Here is a 13,570-nt window from a genome sequence, read left to right on the forward strand (position 1 = left end):
TTGTGTTGGAAGCTGTCAGCCCGCTCAGGCTTCTCTTCGGTCGCCCTCGCTGGTCTTGTGTTTTGCAGTCGTGTCCTTTTCAGACGATCGTCATCTCTGTGGTCTCTCTTCTTAAGTTTTCACCCGTCAACTCACAGACTGCGGCTCATCTGACCTGGACATCGGCTGGAAGAAGGACTCCGCTCACAGCTCACATCCTCATCACTAAAACAAAATGGTACGACTCTCGCCTCACACCGAACTATCACCGCAGTCAAAGCTCAGCTGTTTCTACGCAGTCATTCAGACCCGAAACAGCGTTTTGCTATCCGTTAGCTTGCTAGCTAACGTTAGCTCAACAATTGTAGACGTGGCTAATTTCCTACAACTTAAACAGTCACAAAACACACATGTTCATCTAGTGCAGCTCTCAGTTAATCACTGTAACATGTTCGTGATCACATGTGGTGGAGACTCTGTGAGTTAACTACCAGATGTTGAAACCAAGGAATAGTGTGGACTCTCAGTCAGGGCCTTTGCTATCAGTCTCTAACATGACATATTGTACAGTTGTCAATCAAATGTACATTAGATATCCATGAGTCATTAAGTGTCTCTATGCTACAGGTTAGATTTTACATTCTGTGTTTACATGTGTGTGTGAGTGTGAGTGACAGATATCTGGTTTGACTGAGCTGTTTGTCATTCGTGTGATTTTTAAATCTGGTGTTTCTCTCTCCTGCAGCCTGGACCAGCAGTAAGTGCAACCAATGTTGGGGCCTCTGGCCGTTCCCCCAGTAAGACTGTGGCCCCCCGCGCCGCAGGCTCCACAGTCCGACAAAGGTATAAACACACATACGCTTATTATCTGACCTCCACACTTCTGCCTGTTCAAGCTGCAGTCATCCACACACACACAGATATGCAGTGGGTAAACTTTCCACCACACAGATGGATGACAAATGAAGGAAAACATAGTAGTCCCTCACAGTCCATGAAGGGTCTCCAGGTAGTCAGAGAAATCTGTAAAGTGTCTGAATCTGACAATATTGCCTAAGATCCATTTCTGCACCGGTGGAAGGTTCTGGACCGACGTGTCAGACACCACTGTTCTTCAACCATCACACTCACCTAGAGAATCTATTTTGGAAGGAGGCTGCTCATCACTTCAGCAGAGTTCAGACACTTATAGTTGCTTTGCACTTAAACTGTTATACTTCTTTTGTAACCCCCATATAACTGTGTATTACACCTCACTGACCATCACTGTACAGTTAAAGCTATTGACGGCCACTTCACGTCAAACATTGATGCATCGTGTGTTGTGTCTCGGCCTGAACATGCTCTCCATAATTATTTTCCAAACACCCTGCTGATGTCATCGTACTGTAAAGACTGATTGATACATTTCAGATAGTATGGGTGCCCTCTGTAGATTGGAGCAGCAGATAGATGTTGTGCTGCGGGACTTAATCAGTGTGTAATCAGAGGCTCAATGTTAAGCTCCCTCATTATTTCCCTCTACAATCACCATCTTCATTACCTCATTAACCCCAGTTTAATCTCATCACAGAGTGAAGCAGCCATGAATCACCCCAATATTTCATCACTAACTACTGTAGTCGGAGTTAGTCTCTGAATACAGTTCAAATGGCAAACAGGTTTTTTTCTAAATGACTCGCTCAGAATGAATGGTCTCGTGATTCCTATTAGTTTCTCTAGAGGCTTGATTTTTAAAAGAGTAAAAAAAAGGAGGAGTTTTAAAAAATGTTGGCTTCCAGTCTTATGTCTTGTTATTATTTCATAAGAAAAATATAAAATGAATTGTCTTTGGAAGCCCTTAATATTTATATTGTCTGTGTTACTATGGTTACGTTACTGCATCAACATATTGTTGACGTGTTGTGTTATATCCATCTGTGTTCCATAGGAAAGCTACCAGCAGTGGTACACGCAGCGGTGGCAGGACCACAGGATCGGCGGGCACTGGTGGCATGTGGCGCTTCTACACAGAAGACTCACCAGGACTCAAAGTGTAAGTGCAGTTAATAAAAATAACACACACGCACTTCACAACTTTCACTAGCATGAATTTAGCCTTTGATATTTTAACACGTTTCCCACCAAGATTCTCTCTAATTCTCAGGATGTCTGATACGATACAGGCGCCATCATTAATGTCGTTTATGTTCATCAGGTTTAATGGCAGGTAATTGGTTAGACGTGCCGCCGTTGTAAAACAAATAATTTCAGCGCTTTGAATCCGCTTCATTTAAGTGTGCATCCACATACACGCAATTATGTTTGTGTAAGAAGAGCACATAAACTTTTATTCCGCTGCATCCTCATCCCGAATATTAGAGAAGGCATCCTGTCTCGTGGCCGGGTTGATCGATGGTGCCGCGGTGGTTATTGAGTGCGTCTCTCCAGCAGTCGAAGGAGGGCAGACTTGCCATACAGTGCTGTATATCGAGTGCATGTTTGTTTCTGCGTTAGACGCCAGCCTCAAAGCTTCATTAAAGGATCCACTCTGAAAGGTCAACTCAATTACAGCCTTCTGACAGGGGGGAGGAGGTGGGGGGCAGCAGAGGAAATGGTTGGCATGGAAATGCTGCTACTTAGCGATGTGCCCCCTCTACTGCCACCCCCCCCCCAGCTCACTCCCACCCTCCTTGAGAGATGAGAGTCCCTCCATGTTTCCGAAGCTCATCAATAAAATCAGCCACTCCACCGAGACTCTCACTCGGGTCGGGGTCACCGCAAATTATGGGATTTTCGGTGTCTTGTGTTTGCTGTGAAAAAGAAGAGAAGTGAGGGTCAAGCTCACAGATTCTCACATTTGTATAAGTAGTGAGGGAAAGCGGAGGGTCGAGGCTTGTTTCGTGATCCGAGTGTGTGTGTGTGTGTGTGTTTGTGTGTAGATATATATATATATATATATATATATATATATAATGATTCTGGTTGTTGTTCTTTAAAACCTGCGTAGTTATTGTTGTCCCCACTTCCCACAGTCGCGCTTTCCCCATGGGAGAATACAAATGTGCGTGTGTGTGTTTGTCAATCTGGGTGTTAATCAGTGTCTCTTTGTTGTGACAGTGGCCCGGTGCCAGTGCTGGTGATGAGTCTACTCTTCATTGCTTCAGTCTTCATGCTGCACATCTGGGGGAAGTACACCCGCTCTTAAACTCCACCTGATGACCTCTGACCCTGCGACTCGGCTTCTTAACACATTGGAACTGGACCAAACAAGAAATGAACAACAACTTTACGCTCATAGTTCCCCTCCTCGTCATCTTTGCAGCACACAGACACACAAACTGGATTGATATGCAACTGTTTTACTACACAATCTTCATCTTCAACTGATGTTGGTAACCACCTTGTTTTTTTTGTCCACCCGTGTTTTGAACATCTGATCACATGACCGGGAGTAAACATTCTCGCCCACCTCACCATTGTGACGTCTGTGTGTTTGTGTCTGTGGCTTTCTGTCGACGCAGCAGCAGATCTGCTGCATGAAGGTTCATGGCCGTGCTCAAAGACACTACTCTTTTCAGGCCCCCAGCAAACATTTCTCTTTGTAGCCTGACTTGCATTTTTGTTAACCTGCATTTGTACAAAATATAATTGTAATATTGTACAATAAAAAAAGGAAAAAGAAATCATTGTCTGTCTAAATTTTACTTTTTTGTGACCCTTGTTTTAACATTAAGTAGAATCTTGTCTTTAGAGAGAAAAAGTTTCTTGACAAGTTCTTCAGTTGCAGGTGAGGCAGTGCTCTAGCTTTAAACCTTCGGTGAACTATTGTGCAATTTCCAAAGGGCACTTCCACTTGGGCTGCTGTGGCTTAGGGTGAAGAGAGGGTCATCCACTATCTAGATGGTTGATGGTTCAATCCCCATGTCCCCTTGCTTGCATTTTGAAATGTCCTTGGGCAATATAGTGAACCCTAAATTGCCCCTGCTGATAGTGTTTAAATGGTGTGTGATAGAAAAAGTGCTGGATATTGAAGCTCTGTCAATGGGTGAATTCGAATGGTACTAAAAACTTTAAGTCGATAATGAGCAGCGCTGTATGAATACAGTCCATTTACCATTTGCAACCTTTTGTTTAAACAACATTTGCATTGAACATGTCACTGCTTCAAGACGCAACAGGAATTTTAGAGAGAGATGAATGGCTCAGACAGTTGCTTTAAACAAACTACTTGCAAGTCATCTGACTGAAGATCTTGGCAGCGCCTCACTTACTTATCCCATCAATCTGTTTCATCTGTTCAACCTACACTGGCACCGACTTGTACACCCGTGTAATCTACCTTAATCGTCAAACTAGTCATGTCATCCTAGTGCTCTGCCTGTCTGCCTTTACAAGACTACACATCTCACACACTGTACAGGCAGAAAAGCCCAGACTTGTCTCTGTACCTGCTGCTTCATTCAAATGAAGAATGACTGGATGAGAGTTTTAACCTCCCAGTAAACCTGCTTCAATGGAGGTTCAAAGACAGTGGTCTCCAGTACTGTACGCTCCGGGGTATGGCAATCAAGGACGAGTTAAATTAGTCTTTAAAAAGTAGCAAGTGAAGTCTCCATAATGCCTGAGGACGACCAGAAAGACATACAGTATGCAGGACATCAGAAACATGCTAATGTCTGATTGCGTGACAAGTCTAAATGTCAAGTATATCATATTTTTCCCTTTTCCAGCCGACGGTCCATGGAAATCTACAGCCAGAACAATCAGATGATGCTGGAAAGCATATATGTGCACATAGCCAACACACAATAATAATTGTTTAAAATATTCTCTGAAACACATCAATTCAAGATGTAGTTATAAAGCGCTTCTAAATAAATATTCAGTGTCTAACAATCAGTTTTCTTGTTAATCTAAAGCGGATTTTAATATTGTGAGTATTTGTGAGTCCTCCTATAAACCTATCCTGAATGTTTGTCATGAGTTTTGCTCTGGTGTTTTTCTTTCCTCTCCTGAGGGGGGCGCTGCAGACTATTCTCTGACCATCACTGGCTGAGCTCAGGCTCTGTCTCATGCTCATGTTCCCTGTGGTGATTCCTTACCTAGTCGTATGCTATGGGATGTAACATTTTTCTAAAACCACACTCGCCACCACAACACGATCATGTGGTTAAGTTTGATAATCGTGTGCTTCTCATCTTGAAAAATTATTTTGAGACGAAAAAAACACTAATAGAGCTGAGCAGAACAAAATCAAGGGATGAGAAAAAAGCTTTAAAAGTTCACGTCATGTTAAAATGTGTTTTTGCTTTAGAAGAACAATTCAAATCCTGATGTTCTGTGTAGTGACGGCTGCTGAGAGCTGGATGTTGTGGAGTTATAGAGGCAGTTCAGGCCCAACATGCATCACCAGGTATCTGTTTTGAATATGAAACCACCAGCAGGCATGGATTGTGTGTGTGTGTGTGTTTGTGCGTGCATGCATGAGAGAGCAAGAGGGAGATCTTGTGCGTTAAACATAGCATTCAGATCTTGTTCATTAATTTATTCTGTTGCTATGGCTCTGCTTTCCCACTGGCTTCCAGTGTTCGTGGCAGACTCAGGCGCTACTGCCACATCACTCTCCCTCTTGTCCCTGTCCTACCTACACACACACACACACACACTCACACACTCTGATACCCTCACAAACTTCATGACCCAATTCACGGTGGCACAACACGGCACCGAGCCAGAATAATTCAACATAAGAATTAAATATGAAGGAGCCGTGGCGACGTTGTCCCTCAGTGTACAGGAGTCGAACAGGCCTCGGCAGCATGTGGAGCACCGTGATGCACACACACACACACACACACACACACACACACACACACACACACACACACACACACACACACACACACACACACTCTCTGCTGCAACCTGTAGTTCCAAACTCCTCTTGACACCATCCATACAAGTCAATTCAGCGTTTCATCAAGGGCTGGAAAAATGAGTTAGAAATGTTCATGTCCTAATGCTGGGACCAGAGTTCTCAGTCATTGTGTTTTGGACAGACAGACAGAGGCATCGATGACACCGTTCAGTCACTCACTTTCAGCTGATTCTATTTTCAGTTTGACTTGTTTGCATTTGTTGGTTTTCAGATCGGCTACGTGGAAATGTTTGAATTGTAGGTTTCTGTGTACTGTACTTCATGCAGCCACGAGACCTCCGATGTGAAACCCCTGATTCATAGTTAGTTCTAATAGTTGCACTTCTTTCTGAAGATGACAGTTTGCAGAAATATCAGTCTCTAGAAACAAAATCAAATGAGTTGATCTGACTTACAAGAGTGCGACCTTTCGATTCTTTCTTTGAAGTGAGACAGTGAATTGGGTGTGTTTGCTTTTAATTCTGCATCAATTACACAGGGTGACGCAGAGAAAACATGGCTTTTATACAGAAAAACACTACATGAAAAGGTTTATAACGTTAAAGAACACAGGAGGAATAGTTCATTTCTGAGTTTTTCACGTCAACTAGTTGGTTTGTGAACAGTTCTCAGGAAAACACTGCTCGTCTTTGTTCAAAGTGGAATTTACAAGTGAGTGATTTATTCCCCCTGCAGAGGAGATTATTAGATAAACTGTGTCTGGATACATATTTACTACTTATATTTTATTGTCAGCATCGTTAATGTTATGTTACAAGACGAGCAAAGTCTTTGTTTCTTTTGATATTCACATGCGAGTTAACGGTTGTCTCGTGGGAAGAAAAAGACAGGACCGAGAGATAAGAGGAGAGAGAGAGAAAGAAGAGAAGAACTTCCTCTGTGTCTTTTTCACCAGAAACCCATATCCGGTTAACAAACCACTTACTTTTAGAAGGGATGGCCCCTCACTTAGACAGAGGTGAGCATACACACACACGCACGCACACACACGCACACACACGTACACTTTGTAAATAGGTCACATGTATTTTCTGTTCTACATGACACATGTTGCTCTGTGGTTTAGCATGAAAAGTCAGTCCCTCTCTCTCTCTCTCTCTCTCTCTCTCTCTCTCTCTCTCTCTCTCTCTCTTTCCCTCTCTCTCTCTCTCTCTCTCTCTCTCTCTCTCTCTCTCTCTCTCTCTCTCTCTCTCTCTCTCACTCCTGCATCCATCACACTCATGTTTATGCCTGCAGCCACCAGGATATCAGGTGCAGCAGAGGGCCTGTGATCTGAAACTCTTATTTTTCCTGTCAAAGACTGCAGAATACTCCGGCCTCAGACGAGTGTGTCTGGCAGCCAGTCTTGCATGCACCAATGTCAAGTATGTGTGTGTGTTTTTGAACAGATCACATGGTCGGTAAAGCGTGGAATGAATGGACAGACGAGCTGAATCGATCCTCGCTCACTGACCAAGTGCATCCCGAGGGATGTCCCGAAAAGTAAGAGCTGGTGGAACAGCCAACTTTGATCGGATCTGTAATGTGAAATGGTATAATTGCTGTGCACCAGCCAATCAGTTTATTCATTTCATTCATAGAGATCTTTTTGACAATATGTTGTAATACACAAGTATAATAAGTATTGGTACTAGTGGAATAAGTATTCTGCTCCAATTCTTTTAGTAAAAGTAGCAATAAAACAGTAGAATACCAGAATGGCACTCAGTAGAGCACCAAGGCCCAAGAGTCCCTTTAAATAAACAAGCTGCACCAATTTTCAAACACTCATAGATATCAATCCCTTAAATATGCCTGATTTCTTTCATGAAGATCTATTAATTATTACCGGGGAAAACTGTGAAAATGTTGAAAACCTTTAACAAATCTGATGTACTGACTCACACATACATACCATCCTTCCACTAAGTTTTGGGGAAATCCGTCCAGTTGATTTTGTGAAAACCGTGTTTACAAACAGCTTTTACATAACAGTATGTTTTATTTCCTTTATTCTGAAATGTACTGTACATACATTTCTGAATTTACAATGATGTAAATTACTTTAATATGTGACTTCTATATTGATACCAGTGCCTGAAAATTCTACCAAAGTAAAGTAATTAAATACATTGAGTCCCATCTCTGAGGAACAGCAAATGATTGCTTTCCATCTTTATATCTGTGTTTACATGCACTCATGTTAATCACAAGACCAGTGATCAGGCAGTGATTAGTCAGTGGAATGGCAGGCGAGTGGTGTGTCCTTCTTCAAGTGCAGAGATCAGTAGCTCCGGCTGCTCTGCTGGGAGGTGAGAGCTTGTTCACTGTAAAATAATCTGACCACATATTCTGCCATCCAGATCACATGGTCGCTGTCATATGTCCTGTACGTGGGACAGGAGGGTCAGAGGGAGCTGGACAAGAAAGAGAATTCGTGGATGAGTGTGTGTGTGTGTGCCAGCTGGAGGCTCCCTGGTCTTTCTGGGCGTGGATCCTCTTTCAGAGAGAAACAAGAAGCGTAAGAGTCTGCGCCAAAGCTGAGTCTGCATCTATCAGTACCTCATCTCTCTCTCCCTCTCTCTAATCCTCACCTCGTGCTTTATGCATGAGAGATGAAGAGCGTGAAGCCCATTCACTTAATAGGTGTAACTGTTAGAGGAAATAGAAGTCTGAGTAACAGCTGACTTTGTTATTAACTTATATCTCATCAGCCCACTATGTCCCAACAGAGTCATCAGTTAGGAATACATAGGTTCCAAATCGGACTGTAAAATCTGTAAAAATTATATTTATATATATATATACTGTATACATATTACAGTGACACAATGTGACCTTAGTACTATTATTAAAACCTGTATTGTCAGTTTTAATCAATAGTACTGAAATACAAGTGGCTCCACTGATGGATATGCCTATCTATGTCAAAGATCCCCACATATACTAATATTACTGGCAATACCTCTATCATTACTATGGTCATTGGTCCCTTTCTTTTGTATAAATACTTCAAACATTGATACACCTCTCTGTTAATGTTAGGCACTGTCTTTTCTCATGATAAGAGAGTTTGTTTGTTAGTTTTTCTTCACTCTAGTTGAGTGTTAAAGGCAGAGGATGTCCCATCGGACCATCCCGATGAGGAAAAGTGTAATTTGGGCTGTACGGTTAAAATCTGATTGATTGATTGAGATCAAAATTCTCAACTGATCAACTTTTCAGAGCGGACACGTCCACATCTGCACTATTCACAACCAACCTCATTACTGAAGCCCATTCGAATAGACAGACAAATACTGTCAGTCATTAATAAGCAGTATCTCAGTGTCTCTTGACTTTTTCTTCTCTTAAACAAAATAGCCGGTTCACAATAACATAAAAAGGCAATAAATACATTTTCTGGAAACCGCATTAATCCCCATTAATCAAACGTCCTGCAGCATTTATGCTTTTTCTGGGTATTTAAATGGAAACTCAGGTTGGCCATATAGTTCCTAACAGCCTGTAAAAGAAATATTTAAAGCGAGAGAGAATAGAATTAGGACTTTGACGTGAAATGATGTTCTCACAAATATATGCAAAGTATTTTAAAAACCTTTTAAGACATTATTAAATCTATTATCTAATCTAACATAGAGTCAAGTTAAATGTATGAAAACAAAAATGAAATAAAGAGAGAAAAGAAAAATGTGCTGGTGACAAAATCTGATTAGACGAGAAATGTTTCAAAAATAGACAGATCTCGAAGGAGGATGTAGCTCCAACGGTTAATGTTAAAAGCAAAGAATAGTGAAAAGGGAAAGAAAACAAACAGTGAGTTGAAAGAAATAGATCAGAAACAAGAGATAGGAAAGAAGAAACTATGAATAACTACAGGTAGATGGAAATAAGTGGAGGCCGTCAGTGGTGGGAGAAAACCAGAAGAAGATTTAACAGATAACAGAACGGAACAATGTGTGGCGGCTCAAGTACAATCAAACCTAAAAGACACAGGAGAGGAAACTGAATATCACAGTTTTGCTTTTTCATAAGACACGCACCGGGCGAGGGATCAGTCTAAAAACATAAATTGTGTCAAACCACAGGCAAACAGAAACACGAAAATATGTCAAATAATCTGTAAAAGCCAAACCTCAGCGTGAATAGACGCCACAGCGCGAGCACATAAGGGGTGTTGTGACAGGGAGAATCCCAGGATGGAGGCCACGCTGGTCCCCGTGACCTTTTCCCACACATATCCCCTCCCATCAGCACACATCAGGCCTGGTGATGCCCCGTGTGACTGCTGCAGGCATGCAGGGCCAACTGGGCTGTGATGTCATAGGTATGTGTGTCTCCCGCCCCCCCCCCGCCACCACCATCACCACCACCTCCAAACTCCCCTCGCTCACTATCGCCCTGCAGCGAAGCAGATCAGACTTGACCCTCTGGAACACGCTGGACACTGCTGGATTTATATAAAAGGGGGGGGGGGGGAGACGGGGTGGGAGGGTTGAGAGGGGAGGGGGTGGTTAGGGTTTCTAATGCTTTCTAATATTAAAGACACTTGGCCCTGTGTGAGCAAGGCTGTGTGTGTGTATTTGTAAGCGTGTTGTCTGCGTGTATTTTTAGGCGACTGTATTTTCCACTCCTTGTGCAGCTCTGCAGTTCAGCAGAAAGAGGTGAGGCAGAGGGAGGGTCACGTTGTCTGGGGATCACCTGGCTCTCATAATTATATTCCTCATTACAATCAACTGATGTTGTTGTAGTTTGAAAGACATCGTTGGAATTCTTTCAGTTTATCATCTCTGTCAAGGAGGTTATGTCTTCACCCCAGGCTGTTGGTTGGCTTGTATGCAAACTTCCATGGAACTTAATGAAAGGATGTATAAAAGTCCGGAAAGAACCCATTCAATAGTTTCAATATTCACTAAATTCCTTGCCGATTTTTTTAATAATAAGATAAACCCAACTGCTTATATTTATAAAATTCTGAGACATATTTATAATTTTCTTGGCTCATTCATTCATGCCACAAATCTAAATACCAAATACCTTCTAAATTGTAGAAAACCAAACTGTGTCTGAGATCAATGTCTTGGATGTGTAAAAGTATTATAAGTTGTAAATCTAAAATATGTTGACAGATTATTGACGACGTTTGTGTCATAACTACATTCGCGTGAAATGGGTGTGGTAGAGATGCGAGATGTTGCATTAATGAATGCCAAACGAGTCACTGCTGCCAACTCATTTAATCTCCCCCTCTCTGTGCACCGTGCCAACCCGCTGGTAGACGACAAGTGTGGCAGCTTTGCGGTTTTTGATTCCACAAGCTTTCCACACACCGAGCTGATGAATGAGGAAGGCCGTCAAATACAATAAGAGCAGCTCCCTCTGACATGTCTAATGGACAGACCCACAAATTAATTTTACTACACACAATAAAATGACCTGTGACCATTTAGAAAACATTTTAAAACATGTTGTCTAACCGCCTTATCACAGTAGCATCTTCTTTCACCTCTCCTGATTTGCATATAGTGGCTGCCTGATTTGCACATAGCATGTTTTCCTTCCGAGGCATGTTCATTCCTTCACAGGGCAAGTTATTGCATGCGGGCGCGTGCACGAGTGCAGCAGGTGAAGCTGCATGATGCAATCTTTCGGGTGGAGGGAAAGGGTTCCCGGAGCCGTGGACGTCATTTCTCGTACAATGCATATTCCCAGCATCAAACACAAAGCGCGGCCCACAGAGATCTGCTTGTGGACAAATCTCATGATTTTACAGCGGATGAGTGTAATTTAAAATATCATAGAGGTCCTTCTGTGAGCGTCTCAGGGGCTTCGTGTGAGCCGGGAATCAGATTTCAACCTATGAAGGCAACCGGCAGCTGCCTATCCCGTCGGACAATATTTATATTCATGACAAATTAAAGGGAAAACAATTAGTCTGGTGTTTTGAAGATGGCGGTGGAGCATGTCACTTCATAGATGTTTCATCGGGTGGTGGTCTAGTGACTGCGAAGGCCATAGCATATGATTCACATTGTTTTCACACACATGAAACAATTCAGTGACCCTCCTGCTCTATGTATGGCACTGGAGCGTTGTCCTCCTTGTTTCTCAACTCATTTTTCAACTTTTCCCCTTTAATTTGTCGCCCGCCTGTCTTTTCTCCTTCACACGGAGTCAACACTCCTGTAACCTCTCACCACGTGTGTGCTTGGCCGTGACCTGACAAGCAGCAGGTGCAGCATTGACACACTGCCCTGACTTACACGTGCTGCTGTCGGGGTTAAGTAAGTCTTTCTCTCTGCATACGAGAATCAAGAATTTGCATATATGTTCCTTGAGCACATTCTGTACCAGTGTAACTTTCTCTCTCTGCTCAGACCTGCTGCAGGTCTGAGCAGGGAATCCCTTCTCATAATGCTCAGCTGTAAATCATTGTAAGTGTAGTTTTGGGGTTGGGGGCTTATGTGCATTTTTGCAAGATTTGGGTTGCGTGTGTGACCATACACATGTCCCCCCGGGAGATAAAGAGGATAATAACATAATGACAAGCCAGTCCTGCAGTCATAATTCTCCAGAGGCCTCAGGGTTAGGTGTGAGTTTGTGGGTAGGTGGTGTCAGGCTTAAGAAATCATTGGAGCTTGTTCTTCTTTTTCATCCTCTTCAGTGTTTACCTGACTTCTATTAACCCCTTTGCTTCTTCCTCGCATTAACACAAGTTCAGTACTATTGCAATCCTGCTAAATACTTGAGCAGACACACAGAATATTAGGAGCAAATAATTCTCTCTGTTTGTATGAGGAATGCACATCTTGTGAACTGTTCATTTGAACAGCTGCACACTTGGCATGTATATTGTAAATTACCAGGCAGTGCAGTGCTGAGTTTGGTGCAATTTGGACATGCAGTGCGTTCAATATTAATACGAATGTCAAACAGTGTGCAGTGTGCGAACAGTCAGTCTGTGGACCAAGTTAAACATGTCTTCTTCAATGTCCTCGGATGAACTACAGCAGCAGTTTGTTACTGGGTCAAACCGCTGGTCAGACTCACATTATTTAGATCCTTTTATTATTTTTATTTTACTATATCAGACTGACACAGACACCGATGGACTGACCCGCGACAGATGCTGATCTCCATCATGGCAACAACATTCAGAGGATCCCTTTCTGTTGGGTAGTTTGTCTTCAAAGTAAAAACACAATGTTTATTTTTGTTCTAAACAGAATTACAGAGCTTTTATTTTGAAAAGTTGCGGAGTTGGGTCTGAATATTGTGCCCATGCTTAACAGACCTCTGGAATCAGAAACATGCAATATATGAAAAAATAACACCAGTTCAGTGACTCATTCAAACTTGTAATATTATAGGAAATTTAGTTTCAGTTTATGAAAATCATTGACAAAAAAATTCTTCATCAGAGAAAAACCAGGTAGGATGAACACAAAGTTTTCCGACTTCACTTTGCCTCATACACTGTTCATATAAAGCTCTGCACATAACATCCACAATAATAAGTGACAATATATTGTAGAACTGTTTGAGTAGGACTCACTAATAAGGAAGAACTCTGAAGTAGCTCCAGAGCGTTAACACAGGCCAGAGAACAGTCCATTCCAACAGGCACGTTTACAACTAGAATCACTGCCCTAGTTGGCTTAAAGGAAACGAGATTAAAAGTATTCACTGTGC

At 42.3% G+C, this 13,570-nt stretch overlaps 1 protein-coding gene across 1 annotated transcript; it reads left to right on the forward strand.

Moving 5' to 3' along the window:
* Nucleotides 1–54: 54 nt before the first annotated feature.
* Nucleotides 55–3,602, forward strand: sec61b (SEC61 translocon subunit beta). Its single transcript, XM_034611319.1, has 4 exons — nucleotides 55–217; nucleotides 725–822; nucleotides 1,910–2,014; nucleotides 3,079–3,602. The coding sequence occupies exons 1-4, from the start codon at nucleotides 215–217 to the stop codon at nucleotides 3,164–3,166; spliced, it is 294 nt and encodes a 97-aa protein (XP_034467210.1). The 5' UTR covers nucleotides 55–214; the 3' UTR covers nucleotides 3,167–3,602.
* The last annotated feature ends 9,968 nt before the right edge of the window (nucleotides 3,603–13,570 follow it).

Source organism: Hippoglossus hippoglossus, chromosome 16 (assembly GCF_009819705.1).
Source record: "Hippoglossus hippoglossus isolate fHipHip1 chromosome 16, fHipHip1.pri, whole genome shotgun sequence".
NCBI lineage: Eukaryota > Metazoa > Chordata > Actinopteri > Pleuronectiformes > Pleuronectidae > Hippoglossus > Hippoglossus hippoglossus.

What these genes read in the sequence shown, in the direction of transcription:
- sec61b (XM_034611319.1), top strand. An exon ending in GGCTCCACAGTCCGACAAAG is followed by an intron (nt 823 to 1,909) that starts GTATAAACACAC and finishes TGTGTTCCATAG; the next exon opens with GAAAGCTACCAGCAGTGGTA. An exon ending in GACTCACCAGGACTCAAAGT is followed by an intron (nt 2,015 to 3,078) that starts GTAAGTGCAGTT and finishes TTGTTGTGACAG; the next exon opens with TGGCCCGGTGCCAGTGCTGG.